Genomic DNA, 27,976 nt, shown 5'->3' on the forward strand with positions numbered 1-27,976 from the left:
TTTTGTTTTATAATGATTAAGTATTATTTTCCGAAACAACGCTTTTATTTTCAAACAGTGACCGGAAGTTTACAGTTGCGCAAGCTTCCTTGATAGTTTGACAGCTCGTACTGCGCAGCATCGTGATAGCAGCTGTAAACTCAATTGCTGCTTCTTTCTGCATTGAAAAACAAAACGCTGCATTTACCAAAACTGCCTGAAAATGCTGTCTTACATCATCGGTGTAAGTATACCTTGATAAGAAGTAGCTAGGTTTATTTTACTTTAAGTAATTATGTTGCATTAGCTCAGGCTAACGTGAGCTAACAGTTAGTTTGTCTGACCAAGTTAAGCTTCCCTGCCATAGGAATTTCTATGACTCATTTCTACTGTGGGTTAAACAACATGGCTTGGCTTAACTAAAACAACGCCCCAAAGATATATTAAACATCTGATAGCTACTGTTAGCGGCGGGTGGTCTGAGCTGAGCCATTCTCCTGATTTCTGACCTTTGTCACAGTTGATCCGAGGCGGATTTGACAGCATCGTCAACCTAATCTTCAGACTTCTGTTCAGAAAGAGCAGACCCGCCCTCACTTTAGAAGACCCCAACATTAAGTATGCACTGCGGGTGCTGGACAAACAGGTAACCCGTCTGAATATCAGCTTTATAAAACATGAACTCTTTATTGATAAAATCACACTTTTCTGTTTACAAACGCAGCCGGTGTTGTTCTGTCTGCACTGACATGCTTTTTCAAGTGCAGCTTTTTTTTTCTGACTCCTCTTTCTTCTGCAGATTGTCAGCCATGACACCAGAAAGTTCCGCTTTGCCCTGCCTTCCTCTGAACACATCCTGGGTCTCCCCATCGGTTAGTAACTCTTGACTCAGCTGGTAAGACTGGTTGATCAGCTGGTCACTCCAGCCAGCAGGCTGACTAACCTAAACTGGAAAACCAGCAATACATGCCTGACCATCTTTAAAAAATTATTTGTAGCTCAAGATCACATACTTAATGCATTTTATTTTTGATTATAAACATAACATGTGCTGTGAGTTATACTCAGACTCATTGTTGTTCTGTCTCCTCTCCAGGGCAGCATATCTACTTGTCTGCAAAGGTAGATGGGAAGCTTGTAGTGCGTCCGTACACACCAGTGTCCAGTGATGATGACAAAGGCTATGTGGACTTAGTGGTGAAGGTACAGCCTTCAAGATCAGTTTTTTCTGTATATGGTTAGGTGTTGTTTTTCTTTTCCTAAATGAGTTTCTCTTTTTTGGTCCAATTCTTAACAGATTTACTTTAAAGATGTCAATCCTAAATTCCCAGAGGGTGGGAAGTTGACTCAGTACTTGGAGAGCCTCAGGATCAATGACACTATTGACTTTAGAGGACCGAGCGGTCTCCTCGTTTACCAAGGCAAAGGTGAGCCCCGTAACAAGCTGTCCTGAAACAGTAATCTTTGTAACTGAGCTTCAGCTGCCTGATCTGATGCTCTAACTCTCCCTCAACAGGTGCTTTTGCCATTCAGCCAGATAAAAAGTCCCCCGCTGACATGAAAACAGCCAAACATGTTGGCATGATCGCCGGAGGGACAGGTAAACTTCTACGCTCGTCTATGAGTTCCACTCAGGGTTGTTTAGCAGATACGGACTTATGTCATCTCATGATAAATATAAAGAGTACTGGTGGCTATCCTATGACTTTTTCCTGACATACAATACTATGTTTTAAAATACTATACAATTAATATTTTCCAGCTTTCTTTTACTATGTTATTTTTTCTTATATTTTGTACATACTATAAAAAACAATTGACACGATACACTATGTCATTGACTAACTACACTATGACTTTTTTCTACACTGTCCTATGTGTTTTTTCATCCATATTTTGGACATACTATACTGTAATTTTCCTAAATTCCATTTGACAAACTATGACTGCTTTTTTAGCATACTATTATATCTTTTCAACATACTACTCTATGACTTTTTGGACATTTATAGTTATACTATGATTGTTTTCCAACATACTACTGTTGTTTTAAAAAAATGCAATAATAACTTCAATGGGACGATCTATACTATGTTGTTTTGTGATATTTTTTTGTTTTTTCTAAACTTTTGGATAGACTATGGTATGTCATTGTTTCTGCAAATGTATGCACACTATAATAAGTCACTCTTACTGACTTTTTCAACATTCTATACTAAGTTTTGTCTTGTGTTTTTGACATTTGTTGAAAAGTCAGAAAAAAAGGCACTGTATAGTAGGTCTAAAACCTGAGGAAAAATGCCATATGTTTTTGCTGACCTTTTCGACATATTATGCTATAGATTATGAGTTTTTTCATGACATATTCCAGCTTTTCTTTATTGGAACAAAAGGGAACACACTTCACACACTTAAGGCCACGTGTGTGTGTGTGTGTATTTTACAAGTCTGAAAAATATGATCTTCCGGTGTCCGGTTTTATTCCAGGAATCACTCCGATGCTGCAGATCATCACAGCTGTCATGAAGGATCCAAAGGACCAGACGGTGTGCTACCTGCTGTTTGCCAACCAGGTCGGTCTCCTCAGCCGGGATCACATGATTGGAATGTTGCTTTAAGTTTCCTGTACAACTGGTAACGAGTGGTTTTACTAAAACTGAAGTGGAACATAGAGTACTGAAACATTGTTCTTCCTGTTCTCTCTCAGACTGAAAAAGATATTCTGTTGCGTCCGGAGTTAGAAGAAATCGAGGTCAACAACCCGGACCGGTTCAAGCTTTGGTTCACCCTGGACAGAGCACCTGAAGGTAACATGCTTTCCAACCTCTGAGAACATTCATCATTTATTTTATATTTAAGGTTTCGCTCATTACAAAATACTAGGTCAAAGTACAAGTACCTCAAAACTAGTGCTGTACTTAATTAAATGTACAATAAAAAATAAAAATGTTATGTCTTTAGAATTGCTTAAATAAATTACAATATATTAGAAATGTCTTGTAAAAAACTATACATTGCCAAAGAAATATGGTTTGACATCAAAATTAGAAAACTTTCATAGTATAGTATGTATTTAAAAAAAAAACACTTTGTTTGGCATCCCTGAATATAGTTTGTCGAAAATAATATCAAAGAAATGATAGTAACAAGTGTCAAAAATATCCAAATAGATATATATACTGTAGAAAATAATCATATATTTTGTCAAGAAAGAAGTCATAGTATAGGATGTAAAAAATAGTAAAAGTATAGTATGTCTAAAATATGAGAAAGGTCATGGTTTAGAGAATGGAATAAAGTCTTAGTATAGTATGTTGAAAGAACATTTGAGTTAAGTCATAATACAGTTTTCAAACGTCGGAAAAAACATCAATAGTATGTATAAACAGATATGAGGAAAAAGGTCATAGTCCAGTATTAAGTAAAACAAAGTCATAGTAAAAATAGCAATAGTATAGAAGGTTGGAAAAAATAGTGGCATTGGTACATTAATCTCTGGGGACTCTCCTGTGTTTCAGACTGGGAGTACAGCCAAGGCTTCATCAATGAAGACATGGTGCGGGAGCACCTGCCGGCTCCAGGTGACGACACCCTCATCCTGATGTGCGGACCTCCACCCATGATCCAGTTCGCCTGCAACCCCAACCTGGACAAAGTGGGCCACTCCAGCAGCCGCAGGTTCACCTTCTAAACGCCTCATAAGGGCATCCAGCTATCATAATCTCTCCAGTACAGTTGCAGCGGTATTGCACTATATATATGTATACAGTATTTATGCCATGCAACGTTCACTATGAGGCAGAATCCCAGCACGGACCAATTCATGTAATCACTAAGAGTCACTGAAGGGGAAAAAGTCAATATGAAGCCTTTTAAGGTGATTAAAAGTAGGAGATGGATCATGAAAGGTGTAGAGGTTGTTGGCTTCAATGATGTTATTCCAAATCTGTTGCAAATTATATTGAGGTTTATGGGATGTTTTGAGTGCCTTAACACTTGCAAAGCTTTTTATATGCACCGTTTAAGAGTCAAGATCACCTGCTTCATTCATACAGAACTGTATCGTTATTCCATTGAAGCGTTTGCAACTGTGTTAGCATTAAACCTGCCCTCTGTCTGTCTTCAAACATGTTCTGTAACCTGTTAAATGGGATGTTGTCACTGATACGATATCCTTGTTGCAGCGGTGGCTACTTGTGTTTGGATATGCAACATAAAAAAAATCAAATGCTACTGAGTTTGAGATGCTTTGATTATTTTTTATCCGACCTGTGTGTGTCTTAAAATAAAGACAAATGGAGAAAAAGCATTTTCTTGTTTTTTATTATCAAAATTGAAAAAGAATGACTTTGGCATTTCATATTTACTTTCAGTCTTGAGTTATCTTATAAAGGGGAAAGTTAGACATTTGGCAAAAAACAAATCCATGACAGGATCAATACCACTTGGTGTTTTAGAAATGCTGTAACAATTTTTGGGAGAGAGGCCATAGGATTGTACAAGAGACTCATATGGTAAATAGTGAGCATTAGAGAGAGCCAACCCCCGAGTCTTTATGCTACGCTAATAATACAGAATCCCAAAAGCTGTGCAGAAAAATGTCCTGCTGTGAAAATCAAACAACTTGACGTACCACAAGCAAAAATGACTTAAGTACGACACTCAAAATAAAATGGAGAAAAAACAAGGATGCCTACCTCACTGAAAATAAAACTCAAATGCTTGAATGATTAAAAAGGATACATTGCATTTTCAGTTCATGCATTATATGTTGGACAGGTTTAATAAATATATATAGTAGTAAAAGATAAGGCTGCACTGAAGGACGAGATTAATGTAAAAGGTGGAGGTCTAGCATGTCTACTACAAAGGTGGGTGGGGGGTGGAGGGATTTAGATTCTGGTTTGCAGTTTGTTCTTCCTAACAAAGCGTCTCGATCACACGCCGGATATGTGATCGTTTTCTGCTGCGTCGACAGATACCTCGTGGAAAAACTCATCCTCCTTCAGCATGCTCTGAAACACAGAGAGGGTAACGCTCAGACTGCTGTTTCAGTTAAAGCCTTTCAGTTTGGACTTTTCCCGTCAGGTGTTAGTGTCAGCGCCTCACCGTCAGGTTGTTGATTTCCTCTGAAAACTCTCCGATCCGTCTCACGGTCCCTTCAGAATCTTCCATCTGCCAAAATCACACCAACAGAGGGTCAGGAAACAGATTCAAAACGCTCCACTCACGAGTCAGCGTTCATCATGTCCAGTCATATTCCAGAAGCAGTTTTCCCCCCACCTGCTCCAGGTGGTCGAGGGGCTCCTCGTAGATCTGGCCCCCCTTCTGGAAGCTGCTGCTCTTTGGCATTTCCACGTTCATGGGGCACACATACTCCTCGCCATCGTCATGACGTTTCTTCCTCAAAGTGCCGAAACCCCCGAATGACAGGCGTCTAGGCTGCAGGAGGACAAGCGAGAGGATAAGCAGGTTGTTGACATTTATTTATATTCAGTGCAGACCTTTTTAGGAGAGTTAAGGCGACTAAATAGCAAATTAGTACCTGATTCTTTTTTTTTCAAGTGTGATTATTTGAAATAAAACAGGCGGTTTAATCTGTATAATACTCCATTTACTTTTTAATTAAACAATCACTTTAGTTTAGAGTTTTGTTGGTAAATGATTGAAGCTCCAGAGGGGGGGGTGTGTGTGTGTGTGTGTGTGTGTGTGTGTGCGGACAGGCAGTACCTTGACCTTGGCGGTGGCGGTGAGCACGCTGTAGTCTGGGTTTTCCAGACAGTCCTGTTTGAGTCGCTGAGCCTCGGAGCCGACGAGCAGGTGGAAGTGTGTGGCCAGGTGGCGCCTCAGCAGGGTTTTGTTGGAGGGGATGTTGAGCAGGAGGGCGAGCGCCTCCACGTTGAAGCGCGGCTCCAAGACCTTCAGAGTGTGCAGACATTTCAGAGGGGGGGTCAGGAAGGGAGCATCAGAAAGGAAACAGAATACACAAGGGGGGGAGGTTTTCTCCACACTAAACTATGGCCTTTTTTCATATTTTTCAACATACTATACTATGACCCCCCCAGTTTCGGCCCAAGTAATCAGCTGGGTTTGTTACATTTCCTCTACTCCTGCTCTGCCCCACCCCTCTCACCATCAGTCCCCCGTGAACTCCGCTGCCCCTCAGATTCGGGGCGTATTCGGCCAAATCCACGGAGCGCAGCCACTCCATCACCCGGTGGTTGGTCCACTGGGAGATCTCCGCTGGCGTCATGTTGTTCTGGAGGGGAGGAAAGAGTCCGGATTTCAGGGGGGGAAACATCCAAACATCTGAAGCTGAATTAAATCAAGATGAGGAAGAGTTTGGGTTGTGACTTCCTGCTGGTACCTCATCAGAGGGCCGTCGCCTCAGACAGTTGGGGGCGTAGCCGTTGAGGCGGAGGACCTGGATGGCCCTCTTGATGCTGAGGTGATGGAGAACACTGCCCACCTTCAGAGACAGCAGGTCCTCCTGGGAAGCAGACCAGAAAAATGTAAATCATGGTTTATTCAGCGGGAGCAAATCTAAAATAATGATTAACAGCCTTTCGTCCCAAAAAAAGAATCTGTCACTTTGTCCCAGTTTTTTTCCACAAAGGCTCCAGGGCTACACGACCAATGTTTAACCCTTGTGTCCCACTTTGATTGTGTTCCCTCTCAGGACATCAAATTAACTTTGATAGTGTTGAAAGATACTATAAATGGTAATATTAACATAGTTTTTCACTTTCACAGAGTTCAATCTTTTACCAACTTCAATCCTGGTCAAAGCTGCCAGAGTCAAACATCAAAAATGATTGAATAATTAGAAAGTGAAAAGTCTGTCAGCTCACCACGGTCATGTAGTGCAGCATGCATCCGTCCACTCGAGCCTCATCAAAGTGGCTTTTGTACTGCGGGAGGCCGATGTCGTCCAGCCACCCTGAAGTAAATACACAGGAATGAGTTTAATGGAAAGCTGTGGGGTCAGATCAGTGGCTTTTTTATTGGCTCAGATAGTACCACACTCACTGGTGACCCAGTTGTGGTCCAGTCTGCATTTGAGGTAGTCCTCCTCTGAGCCGAGAGCCTGCAGAGCCAGCTGCAGCTTCTTCCTGTGCAGAGGCTGCTTCATGCACAGCTCCTGATCAGAGAGACAGAAACAGGCAGGAAACATTTACAGACAAACGTCTGAGAGTTCTGCAGTATCCCTGTCCTCCCCTGTGGATTTGAAAGGTTTAGGAACATGCCCAAGTACAGATTTAGGATAAAGAAAAACCCTAAAACTCAAGCTGCAACAAATAATGAGATTGATTTGACTTATTTAAACAAACAGAGAGATTTCCTGCTTTTCTCACTTTGGACTGAAATAACCAAACACCTAATCTAGATAAGTAATTGGCAGATTTTCACTAACGAATACGTGTCTAATATGCGATTACTACCTTCTCCAGATCGTGTTGTGAGGCCCGCAGTAGTGTTTGTCCTGATTTGATCCAGCCCTGACCCGGGGCAACATACAACCCGAGGCCCTGCTCGTGCAGCCACCCGCAAACATCCTCTCTGCTCCACCGCGAGAACGGGACGTCAGCAGCACTGACGGGAATGAGAGGAATATCACAGTTTGTCCTGTGGTTGAGAAAACACAGTCCCATTTAGGACGACTGTTCCACACCTACCTGTGTTTAGACTCGCGGGACCAGCCGAGCCTGGGGCCGGCGGTGGCTCTGACCCCCCCCCTCCTGAACTCCATCTCTGCATCATCCAAGTTGAAGGACGTAGAGTGACTCCGCTTTAGTCTGCAGAGTGTCACAGTATGAATGAGCACATAAAGAATCTTATTGTACTGCTTCAGATACCGCTGACACACACTTACCTGCCGAAGAACTTCATGAAGCCTTTGGACTTCTTCTTGGTTTCAGGAGAGGAGGGGAGAGCATCCTGAGATTTTTTAGCAGGAACACCGGCCAGGTCCAGATGCTCTGTTCTTTTACGTTCTGTCTCAGCTGGGAAATATAATCACATGGACAAGAAATACTTCAACAAGAGCATATCAGAGTACCTACAGACACACCACTACGAGCATAATGTTAACAAACTAAAAGAAATACAGTTTAACCATGCAATAGTAAACCACTGCAAAGGACAATACTTTGCAGTTTAACTAGAAAGTCCCATAGAAACGGCTTCATTGCAGATGTTTTAAGGTCCTGGATAAGGGACAGCTGGATGCTTTAGGGAGAGCATGGACAGAAACTCCTCAACCAGAGCAGAACAAAGGGAATCTGCGTCAGTGTTACCCAGGTTGGGAGAGCTGGCTGTCTGTTTGCCTCCTCGCAGTTTGAAGAAGCCGCGGCCGAACGAGGAGCGGGCCTTCTTCGTGCCAAATGTCTCATCACTGGATCTGGTGGGAGACGAGGAACCCAGTGTTGCTTTGTTTTTAGCCTATGACAAAACGAAATACAAAGGTAGAACGATTAGTATTTATTATAATCATGAACCAACCAGGCTTCAGGATGTTTAATCTCAATTAAAGTGAGTCAGTTTAAAGGATTTTAGACAGCTAGGTGCAATAGTTTTGAAAAGGATATATGAAAATACAAGATATTTAAGAAACAAAACGTATAAATATACTTTACTATATATATTTTTTCATTCACTTAAATTGCAAAAATATTATCAGAGAAAATGATACAAAATAATTCCTTTAAAAAGAGTTAGTGTAATATGCTCCGGCCCACATACATTTGATTTGGATTCTTAACACTTCCAAAGTAATAAGTATTTATTGTGTACTTGAGTAACATTTTGAATACAGGACTCTTACTTGACAGAGTATTCCTACACTCTGGTACTACTTTTAATTAAGTACAAGATCTGAGTACTTCTCCCACTTCAGTTTAAGCTTCATATTCCCGCCTGAAACAGACATGTGGTTTCACCCTCTCGCCACCAGGTGTCAGAGCAGGATCACCTCTTACAGTGAAGACTCATGAAAGACACTCAGATCCTAATTCAACTGGATAATATGACTATCATGTTGTTTTTTTAAAACCGCAGCCAACATGTTGAGGTCGGGGTGACCTCACCTGCTCACTGCTGCTGTCAGGCTGTGGGATGTCTGAGGAACTGAAACGACAACAACAATTATTTATGTTTTAAAGCTTCATTATAAAACAAACTGAAATATATACATGTAAGTACAGTTGTAGCACTGAAACTATGCAGACATATAGTAATAATAAGTCTGGTGTAAAACCTACTGAAATAAAAGTAAATGGAGTTGAAGTAAAAGTGTACTGACCTCTTAGATTATTTAATGCTATTTAACCGTCTGTCTTGTGTAGAAAGCGGGAATGTCGGCATTTTTTGACAAAAACTTTGACACAACAACTAGATAAGCAAACATAAACAATCTGCGGTTCAAATACTGGGCCCACGTGGGCATACGTCTAATCAGCTAGAATAGTGTAGATAAAACAGATGAAATTGAACAATCATTGGTTGATTGAACAGAATCTGGATTTTAAACTAGCAACTGTTTGACTCAAAGAAAACCATTTCATAAACACGGCATATTCTTATCATATGTCCCACAGTTCAGGAGAAACTGGCAAAGGTCGAACAAAAGCTGCCAGATTGAATTAATATGTTGTGCAGATGTTTGTCTGTATTTAATCCCCCCGAGACGAAATGAAGCAGAGACAAAGAGGAGGCGTATTTCAGTGCGAGGCTGAGGTGTTACCTGTGGGCCGCCTGTAACTGTCGCTCTCTGTCCAGATCGTTCATCTCAGACAGAACTGCTATACAGGGGATGGACTGAGACAGCAGAGAAAGACAGGATTAATTAAACATATCGTCCCAGCAGCAGATCATTTACACAGCCTGACAGATAATAACCCCCGATCACGAGCACTGGATTCCTGGGAGAAACCGCCTCTCAGGGTGGGAGGAGGACATCGAGCTTTTCTAAAGGAAGTCTGCAGTCTGGGGTTCATCCTGTGAGAAAAATTGTTTTGACAGGAGGTTGTGTTTACCTCGCCAGAGCTTCTTCCTGCCTCCCCTCCCAACGCTCCCTGATCCACCTCCATGGAAACCGAGGGATCGTCTGTGATATCGTCATAGTCATCGTCCTTCAATTTCTCTGAGAAGACATTCAGGACGGTCAACAACAAATAAAGATACATTTTAATAATATTTGTTTACCTTATCAAGCAGCTTTCTAGCTGCCTTTAAAGTATTAATTCAAATGATATCTAAAGTAGAAAGAACTGATCGATTTCCTAAACTGTATCACTACGGTGTATTCGTTGTGATACATGTCTTTTCTACTGTAACCGTTAACTTTAATATGTTTATTCCTTACATCACCTTTTAAATATTTCAATGCCCTAAAATACTGCAACTGTAATCAAGTATTTTCCCAATTTGGTGTAAATAAAGTATCTATACATCTGTAATTAAATGTAGATGTTAAAATGTATTCTCTGATGATTGTGTGCGATGTCATGATGCTGTGCTGGGTGTGTTCAGCCAATTAGACACGGATGTTTGTTACTATCTTGGTGAGGTTGTGAGGGAAAATACAGCATATCCTGAAACTTTATGAACTATTGATGCACAGGAATGCAAATATGTTAAGATTAACATCAATGTGTGTGATCTTTTATCACAGACGGACCTCTGATCAGCTCCTGCACTTGCTTGCTCTTTGTCAGGGATTCCTCCAGCTCCTTTATCCTTCGCTCCTGTAAATAAACAAGCAGTTATCCCCAAATCATCATTGGAATATCAATTACTCACCCTGTGTAACCTTGAAAAAAAAGTTTTCTCACATGGCTTCAGCATGAAAAACAATTACAAGTGGAGAAAATAGTCTGGGATTTTACCACAGTCCTCCTTTCCCTCAACTCAGGAACACCTTTCTGTGTTTTTGATTCCTTGTACATCGTAGAAGCGTGCTAGAATAATTCCGTTTTCTTTTACCACAGTCCTCCTTTCCCTCAACTCAGGAACACCTTTCTGTGTTTTTGATTCCTTGTACCTCGTAGAAGCGTGCTAGAATAATTCAGTTTTCTTCATTGTCTCAAAACTTCATATGTTGAGTAATTGATAAACAGTTGAAGTATTTCTCCAGATGAATCAAAGTGACTGCTCATTTGTTGCTAGCATAGCACCACACTGTACCTTCACATCGTTAGCCGACGCAAGCGACTCCAACACCCTCTTCATCTTCAACACTTCCGTATCTGTAAAAAAAAAAAAAAAAGAGGATACAGAACTTGTGGAACTTTTTTCAATCCCCCCCGGCTCTGAGAGCAGATAACAAACAGCAGAAGGGATAAACACAGTGAGCTTTAGCTCTTGTTTCTGCTTGTTTGTTTTAGCTGCAGTGGAATCTTGAGTCAATTATCACCAGCTTATCAAAAACAAGGACTCTGTGTGTTTCACTACAATAACATATGAGCCAGCCACTAGATAATCTAATCCAAAGTGTGTCTACCGTCTTTTCCTTACATTGAGATGGATAAGTTAGGTTGTGGTTTGAGACCATTTAATCAATCAGAATCCAATTCTGAATCTGCTCATCAAATCTTAATCTTTTCAAATATTTCGTTTCTACTTCACAACAACCTAGAAGCTGCACTGATTAGATTTATTTGATGTTGACTGTCTGAACAAACAACCAGATGACCCACATCAGATGATGCTGAACATCACGTGCTTACAGGCATGAGTAAGAGACTCCCTTTGAATAAATTCCTCCACCGTCAGAGCAGATAAGATAAGCTCAGCAGAGGGAGAGAGGAGTGAAACAGAATGTAAGGTATGTAGCCTATAGACGGGCTGATAAGGAGTGGAGTAAGAACTAGAGCTTCAAATCTCCTCATTATAGTTCAGCTTGTCCGTGAAATGTAAGACAGAGAAAAAATAATGAATTGTGAAATCCAGATGAAAGCAACCATGGCTTCTACAGAGGATGCTGGAGGGGGTGGTGTTGGTGGAATGTGAAATGTCTATTTGTCTAATCCTCACAAAACCTTTTGTAATATTAGACTCTGTGAAACCTCCAGATAATTATTTAAACAGCCCCCACCTCCATCCCCTCCCTCCACTCTGCTATGGCTCTCCATCCTCAGCCTGCTCTCCTCCTTCAGCCTCCTCAGCTCCGCCTCTCGCTCCTCCAGCTGCGTCTGCAGCAGCAGCAGCTCCTCCTGTGAAGCAGAGAGAGTAAAGTGATGACTCTGCAAGTCTCATCACATTACTTGGGAAGATAAATGGAATCAATTTGGTGCTAGGTTTTTTTGGCATACAAACTTTTTGTGCACGACACACATTGCTGGACACACTCCAAGCCCAAACAATCAGAATAAAAGAATGAACAGGAAAAAGTGAAGGACATGAGCAATACTTCTAACACGACTCATCATTGTACACACAACAAGGCGCTCAACTAAACAAACTTGTTGTTTGTAAGATGAATTTTTTGTCTTTAATTATATAAAGAATCAGAAACAAGAAAAAAGGCCCCTCACAAATTGACAATGGCAATGTTTTAGGATGGCTCAACTCAAACATATTTGATTTACAATTGGTAAACACACAAATGTAGTTATTTAGAATCGCCGGAAGTTGATTTATAGCAATTAAAGACATACTGTATGTTTTTTAATCCAAGTAAACCTCACCCTGTAATGAGTCAACTTAAATGTAATTAGTAAAAGTAGTGGAGCGCCCTATTCAACATAACATTAATTAAAAAACGAGTTAGTGATTAGGTTAGTTTATTTCTGACCTCTATTAAACACACTCTGGGTGTTTGTGACACAATTCAGTGCAAGCACACACTATTCACTAAATTCACTCAACTGTGGACACACTGTAACACTGACAGAAAATTCTGGCTAATGTTTGAAGTACCGATTAACAAGATGTGTACTTTATAATTCGAGAAAAATAACATAAAAAGAAAAGCTTACTTTCTGTCCTTTGAGTGACTTTAGCAAACGATTCCCTGAATATGTTATTTCAGTTTGCAGGTGTTAACTCAAAAAGCGAAGTTAACCAGCCTCTAATCCTTTGATTGGTACTTGTGAAGCACTTACAGCGAGTGTGGTGAAAGTCAGGAAAGCAGTGTGCAGCAGTGGAGCAGAAGAAGCAGGTTTAGAGGATCTTAAGGTCCAGAAATGTGAACAGCACAGGCTGGAGATCAAACCTTGTTCACCTCATCTCCAGTGAACCGCCCACTGCTCCGCTTTGGACGCTTGAGAGGTTAGCATGTTGCAGAAAGATGTTAAAATCACAGCAGAAAAAGGGGGAGGAAGAGAAGCATTTGGTAAGAAAGGGGTAAAGACAGGAAGCAGGGGATCGATGTCATGGGGAAGATCACAAGGTCTTGAACATGAAATGATTCAGATGGAATATAGATCTCCTGTCATATCAAATGTGAACGTTTAAGTGATTGTTCAGCACACTCACTTTGGTAGCTTTGAGTTTCTTCTCACACTGCAGCCTTTCATTCTCTATGTCAGTCACCCTGAACCGCAGGTCTGTTAGTTCCTGGTACAAGCCCTGGGGAGGAGAGAGAAACTCCCATTACCGTTTAAAGCCAGCACTGTGGGAGGGGGGGGGGGGGGGGGGGTTAAAGGAGACTGTGTGGGAGAGGGTTCAGATTATTTTAACAGTGGGAGAATTCTGCCAAAAGCACCAACTATTGGTTTCGTACTGATATCCCACCGGAGGGAATCTGAGAAGCTGAGTCCACACATCGAGGCAAATTCTGGACTAAAGGGAGAATGTTGCGGTCAATTACTGCGGAACTGCTTTCATCCCAATCAGCAACAGTGTGGGGGCCCTGGGGTTTGGAGAATCCTTCATTTAATGTGTATTGTTATTGAGGAGTGCTTTCACATCCCTACTCAATCAATGTAAACTGTGATTTCTAACCTGTTTCCATTAGTGAAGCGTATGGCATTTATTGCGCTTTTTTGGACACAAATGTATCATTTTCAGTGATATTTAGAAATGCCATCATATGTGAGCCAGTGAAAAAACATTCAGTTTCTAAGGATACAATGAGACTGCTACTTGCTTTTCTGTAAGGTTGATAACACTCTCTAGGGCATTCTCACCTCCACATGCAATTCATTCAAATGTGGTGCTGCTGTGAGCCCAGAATGAATGCATTGTGGGAGAATAATGTCCACCTATAGCACCCTCATATGCTTTTTTTCAGCATGCTGACTTTTCTAGCAGTAACACACTTACAATTACAGCCAATAATGTGAAGGTGTGTGTAAGTTGTGGGTTACATCTGACCGCTGCCTTTTGGTGCAACATTTGGGGAATCAGCAACAACGGTTGGTTACTCTGTTTATCTTCTAATCTAACGACTCTAACATCGTAGTCACTTTTCATGAGGAAAAAAAGAGATCTGGAGCATTTTTTACAGGATTTCTCAAGATAGTTCTAGCTGAGTTGTTTTAAGTTCTTAAACATAGTGTGTAGTTCAGGTGCTGCCCATGGGGCTGAATGCTGTTTTCTTTAGGATTTGATTTAAGGTTTAACGGGGGCTGAATGGAAACAAAAAGACATACAAGCAGTTACATTTAATTTAGTCAACTCCCTTTAGGCCTTTACTGTCTGGAAATACAACATTCTATTACCCAAATATACGTCCCAGCAAGTGGACAGAGTGTATGGAAACTATAACTCTCACACACTTTGAGCCCCTCCGGAGGGGAAAGGGGGAGAGGGGGAAAGTGGGGGGTTCTGGCAGGAAACAGCTGCAGGAGAGCAATGGGAGTTTAAGCCCCTCTGTAACCCTTAAAGTAGTTCACCCTGCAGCACATGACAGATCTCAGAGTCATCCGCTGGAGTGAGACAGACCTTTGCGACTTCAAAAACAATGAGTGGGTGACTTCCAGGATTCAGAGTCAGACATCACATAAAAAAGAAATTCGGCTATCTCTGCTCCAGTTAGCAGGGCTAAGGATGGAGGGGGGGGGGGGGGGTGTGTGTGTTGTACCTCATTTTCCCTGTGGTCTCTCTCCACAGCTGTCAGCTTCAGCTTCAGACTGGACACCTCGGTCATCATCTCCAGCTTCTGCGTCTCCAGTGTGGACCGGGTCAACAGCTCCTGTGGAGCGAGGCACAAGATAAGTCAAGCGGAAAATATCACTGTAGAGAGTTCTAAGTTTTGGCATGGTCTGGTAATCAATTTGTATTCACAAACAGAGGGAAATACTTGTACTCTTAAGACAGCAGAGATATGTAAAATAGGACATCCAGATAAGCTAGCAAAAGCTTTTCGAGTGTTAAAAAGAAAACACCTTAAACCCAGTACCATAACAATAATATTACCCTAACTACTAATGATCCCCAAAAATAATAGTAGTATCAGTCTAAACGTTGTTTTAAATATGATAGATATAATAAGATGTCAGAATATGTTTCGCTGCAGATCAGGGCTGAGCTCAGTAGTTTATGCCTCACATGTTGCAGCAGCTCTTCAGTAGCATTTAGTTTCTCCCGATGATGATCCAGGCAGTTGTCGAGGTCCCGTATCTTTTCCCCCTGCACCTCCACCTGATCTGTGAGAACACTGACCTGCACAATGGAGAGACATTGGTAATAATCACAGAGCACTCAGAGATCACAGCCTGTAGGTCAGGGATACTCAACTGGAGGCTAAGGGCCAGTTTATACATCAGCGTTTATGATATTTATCTGATAAAATGATAAACTATAAAAACCCGTAACCTAACTCCTTCAAATATTTGAAGACTTAGCTTAAGGATCCTTCACTTTTACAACCACATTGTTGGTTTGGAGATTGAGGGTTATGTTGACATTAAGAGATCGGCAGAGGAATGCTAGCCTTGAGCGTTTAATTTATGAAACTGCTGCAACACATTTTTAGCTAGAATGCCTTCATAGTTGTGTACACAAATCAAATTAAACGCCCAAGTACCAAAACCAAATTATTCCAGACTCTAAGACATTGCATTAAAATGGTTTTAATAATGTCTACAGCATTCTTTATACCCACAGCTATAGATTTAAACCTTCACTATGTTAACTTTTCAGTCATCATTTTTGGGTTTGACTGATCTGTCTGATGTGATATACCAGGGAACAACAAACAAACAAACAAACATGACAACAGGATCATTTTGAACATTAAAAGATAGTTTCAAATTAAGCTTTCTTTTTTTAGTATCTGCATTCAAAACTCATGTGTAAACCAGCAATCTTCATAACCAAATTTCTTGAATGTCTGTTGATTAGATTCTGAGATATTCTGTTAACTAACAGAAAAAACAAACAAACCAACAAAAGCCGTGTACAAAACTACTTAATTGCGCAATCAAGTGCAATTATTCTACTGCCTTGAAGCTACAATGGAGAATTGTGCCCACCGACCTGAAGAATAAGACACTCTTTGTCACTCTCCAGTCGTGACAGACGTTCTTGGTAGAGTGCTTCTGAGCCATGACCGTTACTCTGTAATGACAAACAATACATGTTGATTCGAGGAATGTGAACATATTGCTGCATTTGTCGCATCAAATAGATCAAAAGCTTGAACTGTTTATTTAGTTTGAATTGAATAGAAGGGGGTTGTCCCAAAGCTGTCATGTTGAAGTATGGCTCTGAATGAGGAGTCCTAATGAAAATACACACCAGCCTTGAGCCACATACGTTTCAAGTGGGTGCATACCTCTTGAGCGTTACCTAAGAAACCTGCCTGACATGAACTCACATGGTATTCTCTTGGATAAAAAGACTTGGGTTTTCAGATAAACGTGTGAGGGTCGATAATGTTCTCACATGAAAGTGATTTGCAAATTGAATCAAAACTCTCCGGCTCACACATGGCGAGACGAGGCTGTGAGGGAAGAAAAACAAGAGCCCTTGCCAGTTTGGAAGATGGAAACTATTTGCAGCAGGACTCCTATAGAAACTCCATCATTCATGAAGCACGTCATAACAGCACTTTTATAATAAACAGAATCCCGATATAGGCAATGCAGAAAGATCCAGAGATGCATTGCAGATCAGAGCATAACTCATACCAGGCTTTCCTTAAGAACTGAAGCGTGCAAAGAAGCTGATGTTAGCCTCCACATACAGCTGTTGATGTTAGCATCCACAGACAGCTGTTGATGTTAGCATCCACAGACAGCTGTTGATGTTAGCCTCCACAGACAGCTGTTGATGTTAGCATCCACAGACAGCTGTTGATGTTAGCCTCCACAGAGAGCTGTTGATGTTAGCATCCACAGACAGCTGTTGATGTTAGCATCCAGAGACAGCTGTTGATGTTAGCATCCACAGACAGTTGTCGATGTTAGCATCCACAGACAGTTGTCGATGTTAGCATCCACAGACAGTTGTCGATGTTAGCATCCACAGACAGTTGTCGATGTTAGCATCCACAGACAGTTATCGATGTTAGCATCCACAGACAGTTGTCGATATTAGCATCCACAGACAGTTGTCGATGTTAGCATCCACAGACAGAAAGAGGTTTAGAATGACAGATCTTCCTCATGATGCATTTTCTCTTAAGTAAAAATAAATCTGAAACACATTTAAAGATGGTGACTTCTTAAACTGATCATAAATTGAATCTTAATGCAAAGCTCCCCCTACTTTCCACCCCCCTGGCAAGATTTGGCATCAAGAGCTGGTTTGAACCAATCCTTAAATGGTCTTTAGTTTAATTTTTGTCTCCAAATACTCATTTTAATTTATCGTTTATTATTTTGAAGCACTTTAAATGTGCCGTGTGTATGACATGCCTTAACACGATTTATTCACGTGTTTGTGCTAGTTCACGGATGGTTGCTTTGGAGCGTAACTGTTATTGTTGTAACTAAACATCTGACTTTTTTGTCTGTATTAAATCTGATCTGGCCTTCAAACAATCTCAATACACTTCAAATAACAAATGTAATGGTGCTGAAGAGAGGGAGAAATGTTTCAAGCATAAAAACCACACGATCTAAAAGTTTGTCACAAACGCATCGCTACAAATACCACACATGCAGGAATATACAGTAAGGCACTTAATAATGTTTTACCATTCGGCCCTGCAGCCACTCTGCCACCCCTTCTGCAGTGGAATCAGGAATCTGACAGCGCAGGTTGTCCTTCTCCTCGTTGTCCATGAGTTCCAGCATCCCTCGCAGGTCCTCCAGCAGGTGCAGTACCCGAAGGCCCCCCAGGAAAGGTGAAGTGGGCGACTGGCAGTCAAACAGCCCGTTAGTGTAGTCCATGGCCTTCGAACCTGGGGAGATAGAGACAATGACTCAAATTAAATGGTGAAGTGGTGAAATAGTCACTGCATTCAAGCCACATTTAATGCTGATATGCTGTTGGGGGTGTGGTGGGAGCAGGATGACTATTCAAAGCTCTAAATATAAGTTACTGTCTGTTAACAGGGATCTTCTTCTTGTGTGGGTGACATTAACAAAAGCAGAGCATATAAACAAGTCTGTGTGGGGTGGTGACTAGAACTCTGGGTATGCAGTAATATGCATTCCCAGAGTTTCTTTCAAATTGATTTGTATTAAAAAAAAAAAATCCCATGAGCGAATGGGTCAAACTGTAAAGGGCATTGCATCCATTTGATCATTAATATCCGCTTTATTCAATTAAAGATTTGTATTAAAAGTGTTTTTTATCATAGTTGATTCCCCTGAGAAACTTCCATTTTTAAGTGAGGAAATTGAGCATTTTCTAGCAAGAATTTTACTCCCACTTAAGTTCAAGCAAAATAACAGGTGGCAGGTGATTAGGCAAAGATGGCCGCGCCTATGTTGGCTGCTAGTCGTCTTCGCGTGCTACCGCACCTGTTTGTCGCTTACCTGTCTTTATCATTGTATGTACGCAGTGTCAAAGCGGCAGTTTTTTAGGATCGCCAAACCCTGATATAGGTGTTTCGGTGTCACCATCACTGTCTGACCGATCGGCACAGTAGAGTTTTCACCGCTCTCTGCGACCCCAAGTACCGGAAGTAATCTGGTCAACAAACTGTTGCTGCCCTCGAACCAGGAGAGCAAGACGGAGGGGTATGCCATGGTGAGGCCGTCATGCCTCCGTCCTATTCTCCCGGCTTCAACATCCCACCTACCCGAGTTTGCCCGTCAAACAACAACTCACAAAACTCACCATGTGGCTTCAGTGCCTGTGTGTCCACGTCGGGTGCCAGGGGGCACTGGAAATCAACCATCGGCACGTTTCGGCGTGGCTACTGTGTCCGGCTGCCTGCGCTCACTGCCTCGGGCCTCATGATAGGAAGAGCCGGATCCGACTCCAGAACGGCAGGGGTGCGGAGCTCCCCCCTAGCATGAGGAGGGCAGGTGAAGAGGCGGTGGACTCCTAAACTGCAGAGCGACACGCCATGAGCACCAGGGGCAGATGATCGTCCCAGTCACGCTAGTGTTGAGACGTGAGGATGCCAGCTGCTGGCCCATGGTGGGATAACATCTCTCGACTAATCGTCACTCTGAGGGGGAGGTGCGAGATTTGTGCATGTCCAGTTGTGTACACATGGAGGCAAACACCCGGGACTCAAAGTTCCTCCCCTGGTCACTATGCAGGGTCTCCGGCACTCCAAACCGGCTGAACATGCCCACAACCAGGGGATCTGAGACTGTTTCTGCCTCCTGGCCATTTAGTGAAATAGTCTATGGCGGTGAGGACATAGTGGTTACCCCTGTTTGACCGAGGAAGCGACCCAACCACATCAACTGCTACTCTCTCCATCGGGACCCCAACGGGAAACTGTTGAGGAGGCTGTTGGAGTTGTACTTGGAGAGTAAAGGAAAGCTGAAACAGCCCAACCCCAAGCCGCTGGGACATTCACACAGGTTGGTTTTGGAAAGGAGGATCCAGCTAAGAAGGGACACATTTCATCAAATGCCAAGTGCCAAAGAACAAGCACTCCAGTGACGTCCCGGACACTGCCACGGACATGCCGTCAGCCACACCAGTCAGGCCACACACCTAAAGGTCGCGGTCAGGGTCATTCCCCAGACGGAGGGGAGGAAACTGACTGCTGCCCAGGAGGACAAAATGAAAAAACTGCAGGAATGGCGGGAAGCTAAGGGCATTTCCTACAAGCGTCCCCAGATGTTGGTGAAACCTGCAGTCAAGCTCGCTGTTACCGTCCCCCAACTTTTCTGGGGCCCCACAGTTGAGAAAGACGAGGCCCATTCCCTCATCTGTGCCTTGGACAGATCCCTGGATGACTGCATCACATTGCTTGGAAAGGGTTGCACAGATCACGTGAAGGACGTCCTCTCCTGGCTGCCGGCAGTGTCCAAGAAGTTTGCCAAATACTGGATCTGCCAGGCCCGTCTGATGGAGCGGGAGGGAAACATGGGGGTCCTGCCGATGTTTGAGGAGGCTGTTGGAGTTGTTCTGAAGCCAGTGGACGAGCTGCGGACTGTGGTGTTTGAGATTCTCCAGAGGAAGGACGAGATCCGAGCATCTGAAGCGAAAGAAAGAGAGGAGGACCAAATCCAACAAACGAAGGCACTCCTGAGAGTACTGCCATCCCGATGACCTCTAAACCCATCAGAGCCCCCATCTACCAAGAGGAGGGAGACTTGTCGGTGGTCAAGTACAAGATCACAGCGACGCCTGGCGGCCCTTGAAGCAAGCAGAGAGAACCGCAACGGGTGGATGGCCAGGAGGTTCGCTTCTTCACTCCAGTCAGACGCTCGGTGCGAATCAAGAGAATCTCACTCCGATACCCGGCGTATCTCCAGGAACAAGACCTCTGCGTGGCCTCCTACATGGACCTGATCTCAGAGGAGGGTGAAGAGCAGAAGCGAGGGGAAACAGGCCCGTGGACAACACGCCGCTGTACATCCACAGACAGAACACGGTACTTGGACACAAAGTGCTCGACAAGTCGGTCTAACACACACACACACACACACACACACACACACACACACACACACACACACACACACACACACACACACACACACACACACACACACACACACACACACACACACACACACACACACACACACACACACACACACACACACACACACACACACACACACACACACACACACACACACACACACACACACACACACACACACACACACACACACACACACACACTCCCCCCAGGGCCCGAGAGCCGCTGTCTCAGTGGAAATGTCGGGGGAGGTGAGTTTTTAGCTGTCCCTTCACTGGTGTTAATTTGTACTGTTGTGTTTTTTTTGGTTTTTTTATGCCTTTTATTGTACATTTTAAATCTGTAATTTGTGTATTTTACTGTGTCCTGCCTGTAAAGCACTCTGTACATTCGTGTTGAGAAGGATGCTATAGAAATAAAATTTGACTTACTTACAACAGCATGATAGATATACTGTACTCTACCACTGCTTACCAAACACACATATACTGGGCAAGCACACGTTTTAAGGTCTTCTATTAAACATCATGTGACACAGGATGTGCCATTAAAGGACCTGAAATCTTCCTGCTTATCTGAGGAAATCACATTTTCTGTTTTTGGATTAGAAGCAGCATGTTGACTGAACTCCAGTCCAGGGTCTTTTGTTTGCTGCTGCCTACTCCGCACCATCTGTCATCCGTCTCAAATGTCAGCTATAATGAAGATGTCTAACAGCAACAAGGAGGGAGCCGCATAAATAAATATCCAAACAATCCTGGCCTCCTCACAGTAGCGAGGTAGTACATCTTGGTGAGGGCTGTGGTTTCTGCAGAGACAGTGGGGATGTCATGTGATCAGCAGCCTTGCTCCCATTGGAAAGGTCAGCGCTATAATTACACACATCAGCGGAAAAGTGGGGGACTCCGAAAGTGAAGCCTGCTCTGCTCATCTGCAGCACAAGAGTGGCCAAAAGTTGGGAGTTTTTATTCCAAACTCGCAGAGCTTTGAATAATCATTAGTTTCCGTCATGGCGGGGACAATGGAAACTCTCTTTAATTTCTCATAGTGGAGGAATGGAGGGGAGGCAGAAACGGCCAGTGACCCAGCAGCACAACTTCAGCATTATTTGAAACCTTTATATACATTTCGGGGGATTACATTAAACTGCGGATAGAAGTGGAAGGAGAACGGCACATTGTGTTACCTTCCACTGGACCTAGTATTCCCAGCTTGCAATTTAATGGTTTCCAGATGTGGCTAGACCCTATAGTATGCCATGCCTACTTAAAAAAGTGCTATGGTCTTTACGTCCAAGTGTACAATGTGGTTACCTGCTATGATCCCATCCATCTGCTCCAAGGCTGCTGCCAACATATCGCTGGCGTCCGACATCATCTTGAGCTCAATGAATCTGAGAGAGAGAAAAATAAGAGACGGTCACACAAAGAAAGGACTCAAGCAGACAGACAAATCAAGACATTTTAAGAAAAAGGAAATTGAGATTCAAACTGTTTTATCGACTAGACAGGAAACTCTATTTAACTCTAATTCAAATCCTTGTGAGTTGCAATTTTAATCCATTTTATTTTAACTGTTCAGAGCACTGCTCTTCTCTTGCACTACAGCATCAGTTTCAAACAACAAAGCCTTCCTGCATGCTGTCACATTTCCTTATGAAAAACAAGACAGTGTTATCACTAATCCTGTTAGGGTACAAGCTCTCTTTCTTCCATGAAAGACGTCTGCATCAAATTAACCCTGCAGTCTGTGCCACAAAAAAACAGGCTCACAGAGACAAAAAACAAAGTGATCGCCAGCACTTACTACCCAGCAAGCCTTATTTCCGCCAGCACAGCGGTCACGGGTGATCATGGGCAAGCCCCTATCTGAAATAATGGCACTATTCTCCCAGGGGCCTTGTAGCATCGGCATGCTCGGCATTTCAAACCTCCATAACAAAGTTGAATCCACATGACGGCTGAATTCTTATCAAGGCTCTCCTTTACTTGCACCACTTATCTATTGAAACTAAATCAGATTTAAAGTGGTTGGTACTCAGTATGTGTGCGCAGCTAAAGCCCAGGACTAAAAAATATAAAACAGTGGCTCTACTTGTTCAGAAGTCTCATGGTAGTGGGGGCAGGGCTTGTAGGTTTACTTCATTTCCTCCTTCTAAAGGGTCACAGGGTCACAGGGTCACACCCAACAGGGTAAAACATGGGCATGAAGAGCGTAATTAAAGCAATGAAGCCAATATGAGGGGGGCTGCTGCTAAAACAAGGGGCCTAAAGTGCTTGTTGTCTAAATTCCACAAAACCTCAGTTAGATTGAGACTTCATCCAAAACATTATACAGACTGTGTTGTATTACTGCAAAACTACTCCATAACAATGTTCTGGGGAGTCAACAAGATGCACATTTGAAAAAAATAACAAAACAGGATGTAGGTTAATTAGCATACCAGAAAGTATGTTACATTTCAAACTAATACAACAGCTCTCAAATATAGGTTCACAGTTAGGGTGTTCAGGGTGGAGGAGTGCCACAGACCCAATTCTGACTACTAACACTTTCTCCAGAGTTTAATGCAAAACCAAGCTGTATTTGGTCAGCTTGGTCACCCCCCCTGGTAGAAACCTAAATCCCAAATATTTTTCTCTCTGTGTGAATGCAAAAAAACAACAAATGGCATGAAGAGAGAGATACCAGCGTGCGCCATCTTCTGCTCTACCTAACTATTGTGTACAGATTTCTGGTCACGGTGCAACCACGGGGGAGTAGAGCAGGGTAGGATAAAAACATTTCAAAGATAAAACACATCACAGTGTGAACCATAAGTCAGGCTGCTCTCCTCCTGTCTGTGTCTAGTGATAAAAGCCACCTCAAAACCGGTATTGTGAGTTTCAGAGAAATCCAATTGAGTGGGAAAACAGAGCTTCTTATCATCCTACTTCTAAAGTACATGTGCCTTCTGCTGGTCGTGTATTCCTCCACATTAATTAGCCTGTCCATTCACTAGACTCATAAAAGCTGGAGTTTTTGAAATGCCTGCCTGAGGTATTTTCCTCTTCTCTTCGCATCAGTGATGAGCAGGTCATCCATTAAGAACTTTCTGACTCAAAAAGAAAAGCCAACAGATGAGAGTCCATCTCTGCAGCCATGTGAAGAAGTGTGTGCATGATGATTGATAACACCACAGTGTAGGAGTGAGCACTACACACATTCCTGAGCAGGTTACTTATCCAAAAAGCCAAACATAGCCTGGTACTGACATCCCTGCTGACCTCTGCGACCTCCCTCCCTACATCCGTCAGACCCCACTGACTGTCTTTACAGAAACATCAGTTGGTGGGAACATGGTCTCTTATTTTGAGTCAATGCTAAATCATCCTGGTCCTGTGAATCCCCATCAAAGCAGTTATGGTGCTTTAAACAAACGCAGAAAATGACTCTTAATTAAAGCAGTAACAACTACTTTTTAGTAGGAAATATTATAGCATTTGTTTAAATAAAACTATACTGTATATATGCAACCAATGTTAAAGATTTACTTCTTCAGTATAGGAAAATATCAGAAAGTCAGGAAGTATTGAAGGATTATGTGAGGTTTTGCTGGTAAATAAATAAACTCTATCTATTTTGATAACTGTCTAGCTTAATCCTTAAAAGAATGTGTCAAAAAAAAAGCGAGTCAGTCTGAGTAGAAATATAAAAAATGAAGCTTTCCTTCTGTTCTTAATGTATAAAGGTATATCCTTGGGTTTTGGATTGACAAATCGAAAATATTTAAAAGAATTCAACTTGGATTAATAAAGATGTATCTATAAAATGATCTGCAGATGAATCGATAATGAAAATATTTTGTAGTTGTAGCCGTATTATGGTCTTTTCGTGAGATTTATTGACCCTAAGTGAACAGAGAAAACATCACCATTATGCTTTAACTAAAACTGTGAGAAGATGTTACATGAAAGTCTTGCGGATAAGTACTTTGGATAAACAAATTTCATATTCTGATGCAGATTTTCCCATTTCTTCCTGTCCAAGACAAAAAAACGTATCAGCTAACCTTATGTTCTTGTGGGTTTAGAAGAAAAATTGCTCTTCAAAAGACATCAGGCTAAAAAAGGAGATGGTTACAGCTTTTCCTAATTGACACTGTACAACATTACATAGTATTCTGTATGCACTCTATTTAAGGCTTGGCTCACATTTCACTTGAAGCTCTATTCCAAACACACCATGCAAACCTTTTACAAATGCATCAATGCCATCATTCTGAATGTATCCAAGTGAAGTAATATTTCCAAAGGTAATTTATAGAAAGACAAATCTGTCGGAAAATCCTACCTAGTTTGCTGCAAGATGGCTTTAACAGCAACCAGATGTAGAGAGAGAGAGAGAAGAGAGAGATCTGGAGGGGGAGGGACAATGCTTTTGAAAAGAAAATAGCCAGGGATAACATGGCCATTCTGAGTGATCTGGCTCTGAACACACACACGCACACAGATAAATTCACAAACACACGCCTCTGCCTCTAACACTACGATAGCTTACTTCCAAATGTGGCACAGATGTGCAATTCAGAGTTGAACTGCTTTAGAGTAGTAATAGAAGATGCATTAGTTGTTGGTAGCACACTAACTGGTCATAGTAAAGTGCAAGACATTTTTGGCGAATAAAAACAACATTGGATCCTTTCATTAGTTTCCTGCAAGCTCTCATACCCTGATACACAATAATCTTTCTAACTTATTATTATTATTTATTGGTAATATAAAATACAAAGAAAAGGCAAATAGTTGTATTAAGAGAATACTTTTTTCATAGTTGTTGATCAAATAATTCAACTAATTGTTGCAGCTATAACCTTAATTAGTTAGAAAAACAATAATAGTTACAGTAGTACCTGAAGAAGTAACAGACATAAAGCGTGACTTTTGGAAATACAACCCAGCAGTCAAACAACCTGCGTTTGTTTACATTTCCTCCAAAGACAAGGTTCAGTGGACTTTTAGTTTGGGCTGCTGCGAGTGAGGTCAAACTGTTTGACAGAAACCAAAGCCAGGACTTTAAACTAGTGCAGCGGTGGCTGAGACCCTACACAAACAACTCTTTGTCCTTCAGAGACTCACATGATATCACCGCGACATTGAACCCAAGCCGTTGCACTTTTTCCATGCGGCCCTCAACTACATCATAGTCAAAAATCTCAACGGAGGGGAAAATTATAAAAGAGGACTGAGGAAAGGGGCAGGAGGAACTGAGTATGAAGTCCCCAAGCCAAGAAAAACTAAGTTTCACTACTTTTGTTATCAAGGTCTCAGCACAGAAGCAATCATTTGAGAGTTGTTGCTGTAAACTAAGCCTAAAATATGAAAAAAAATACAAAGGCAAATGAGGTCTACAATAGTGGCTACAATGAATGAAACTGTAACACAGACGCATTCCTACAATCAGGAAGACCGTCACTCAGTCCTGTCAGGAAGCATTTCCTGGCACACTCTGGAGAAATGTCTTCCTCTAAGTCAGAAAAGGCCATTTCCCAGCATTGACTGCAGTAACAAAACTAAAATCTGAAATAATCTAAAAGCCACTTTACAGATCTTATATAAAACCAGGCCCTGTAGTTACTTTCCAGTGTGATAATGTTTTTGATTAAGATTTTAATTTAATTTCAGAAGCCTGTAAACACCCCAATATATCATATGACTGAAGTGACACCTCCCTTCTTTCAAAATACACCATTGAAGAGCACTCTACCAAGAATGCAAGGAATGCAACCGTCAGGAAATAAGGTGCATGACATAGAAAGGCCTACCTCTATGTATTTAACATTTGGTTTGTAGATACTTTAAATTGCTTGTTGATTAATCCAAACACAAACTAGGGCTGATAAAGAACTTCAACTAACTGAAAAACAAACCAATGCCGGTTGTCTGATGAAACAAAAGGATGAGTGCCAGGAGATTAGATCTGTGTCTCAATGAAACAATCTCAAAGCAATGTGAACATGTGTTTCATTATGCCTACTTTCCTGCAGCCACATCAGATATGGCTATGCAATCGAGTGTGCAACAGCTGGATTTTCTGAGCAGCAAACCGTTAGCCATGAGATACAAATATGGTTATTGTGAGAGAAGGAAATCAAATCCTTTGTTATGCTTTTCTTTGCCCGGAAGCTAAGAATCATCAGGCGTATGCAGACAGGACGGCTGCCAGCAGGTCATGCAGAGCCTCAGGATGGAGCTTTTTCCTATATTACGCTATATTACAGAGGTGAAACCAAACAAAGGCGGCAGAAGTGTGAGAAGCATCCTGAGAGAAACTGACGATGAACCAGAAGCACCTTTAAACTGCTGGCTTTGTGGAGATTCACCGCAGTGACTCATTACTTGGCTTGTAGTTTGAACGACATGTGATGCAATAATTAGCTGCGGTTAAATAAAAAATAGAACACCCATAGAAAGATAGCATAATTCATTCAACTGGAATAATACTCTTTCTCCACAACATATATGCCGATAATAACTGTTTTCTGATACTAAACAAGAAAATGAATTGAAAACGTTAATAAAAGCACAATTAAACGCAATAAATACACGTTACACGTATAATATAACAAATAGTAAATAGTGTACGTAAATAAGTTACCCATATGAATAACCACATAAAAGATACTCGAAATATGACTAACAATTGAAAACTAGCTAAGCTAAACTATATGTACGTCACGTTAGCCAACACAAACATGTGTATCAAGTTAGCTACGTTACGTCCAATTAAAGTGATTAAGGCGTTAATGGTCACACAATTAAGCTAGCGAGACCAAGCAAACTTGGACAAACAAACCGTTAAACTAAGCCTGTTTCAAAAGTTAATTTAAACTTCGGTTAAACTTACATTTTTCGACCAAGAAATGTACAACAACAAAAAAAAAGAGTCTGGCGGATTTACTCCAAAAACGTTGTAACTTTTCAATGGAGCTTCATGGTTAGCGTTCACCTTCCCATTGAGTTTCTCTGTGAACTGAAGTTTTCATCCAAACCAAGAGCCATGTTG

General features: G+C 41.9%; 2 protein-coding genes across 3 annotated transcripts; one reads left to right on the forward strand and one right to left on the reverse strand.

Moving 5' to 3' along the window:
- The first annotated feature begins 39 nt into the window (after positions 1–39).
- LOC134878865 (NADH-cytochrome b5 reductase 3) lies at positions 40–4,288 on the forward strand. Its single transcript, XM_063905030.1, has 9 exons — positions 40–223; positions 500–625; positions 779–851; positions 1,076–1,182; positions 1,277–1,406; positions 1,496–1,579; positions 2,467–2,552; positions 2,687–2,786; positions 3,498–4,288. The coding sequence occupies exons 1-9, from the start codon at positions 203–205 to the stop codon at positions 3,668–3,670; spliced, it is 900 nt and encodes a 299-aa protein (XP_063761100.1). The 5' UTR covers positions 40–202; the 3' UTR covers positions 3,671–4,288.
- LOC134878862 (liprin-beta-1-like) lies at positions 4,287–27,976 on the reverse strand. Of its 2 annotated transcripts, XM_063905020.1 has the most exons (25): positions 27,818–27,976; positions 22,246–22,325; positions 18,066–18,271; positions 16,402–16,482; positions 15,472–15,585; positions 15,005–15,115; positions 13,456–13,548; positions 12,074–12,191; positions 11,164–11,225; positions 10,658–10,724; positions 10,014–10,120; positions 9,722–9,795; positions 9,066–9,105; positions 8,277–8,421; positions 7,853–7,982; positions 7,656–7,775; positions 7,422–7,572; positions 7,009–7,120; positions 6,831–6,919; positions 6,347–6,469; positions 6,113–6,238; positions 5,710–5,898; positions 5,263–5,421; positions 5,089–5,154; positions 4,287–4,994 (listed from the first exon to the last, which is right to left on the reverse strand). In XM_063905020.1, the coding sequence occupies exons 2-25, from the start codon at positions 22,307–22,309 to the stop codon at positions 4,917–4,919; spliced, it is 2,625 nt and encodes an 874-aa protein (XP_063761090.1). In that variant the 5' UTR covers positions 22,310–22,325; positions 27,818–27,976; the 3' UTR covers positions 4,287–4,916. The 2 variants fall into 2 exon arrangements, with proteins under 2 accessions (XP_063761090.1, XP_063761091.1); XM_063905021.1 differs by lacking the exon at positions 13,456–13,548.

This window comes from Eleginops maclovinus, chromosome 17, assembly GCF_036324505.1.
Source record: "Eleginops maclovinus isolate JMC-PN-2008 ecotype Puerto Natales chromosome 17, JC_Emac_rtc_rv5, whole genome shotgun sequence".
Classification (NCBI taxonomy): domain Eukaryota; kingdom Metazoa; phylum Chordata; class Actinopteri; order Perciformes; family Eleginopidae; genus Eleginops; species Eleginops maclovinus.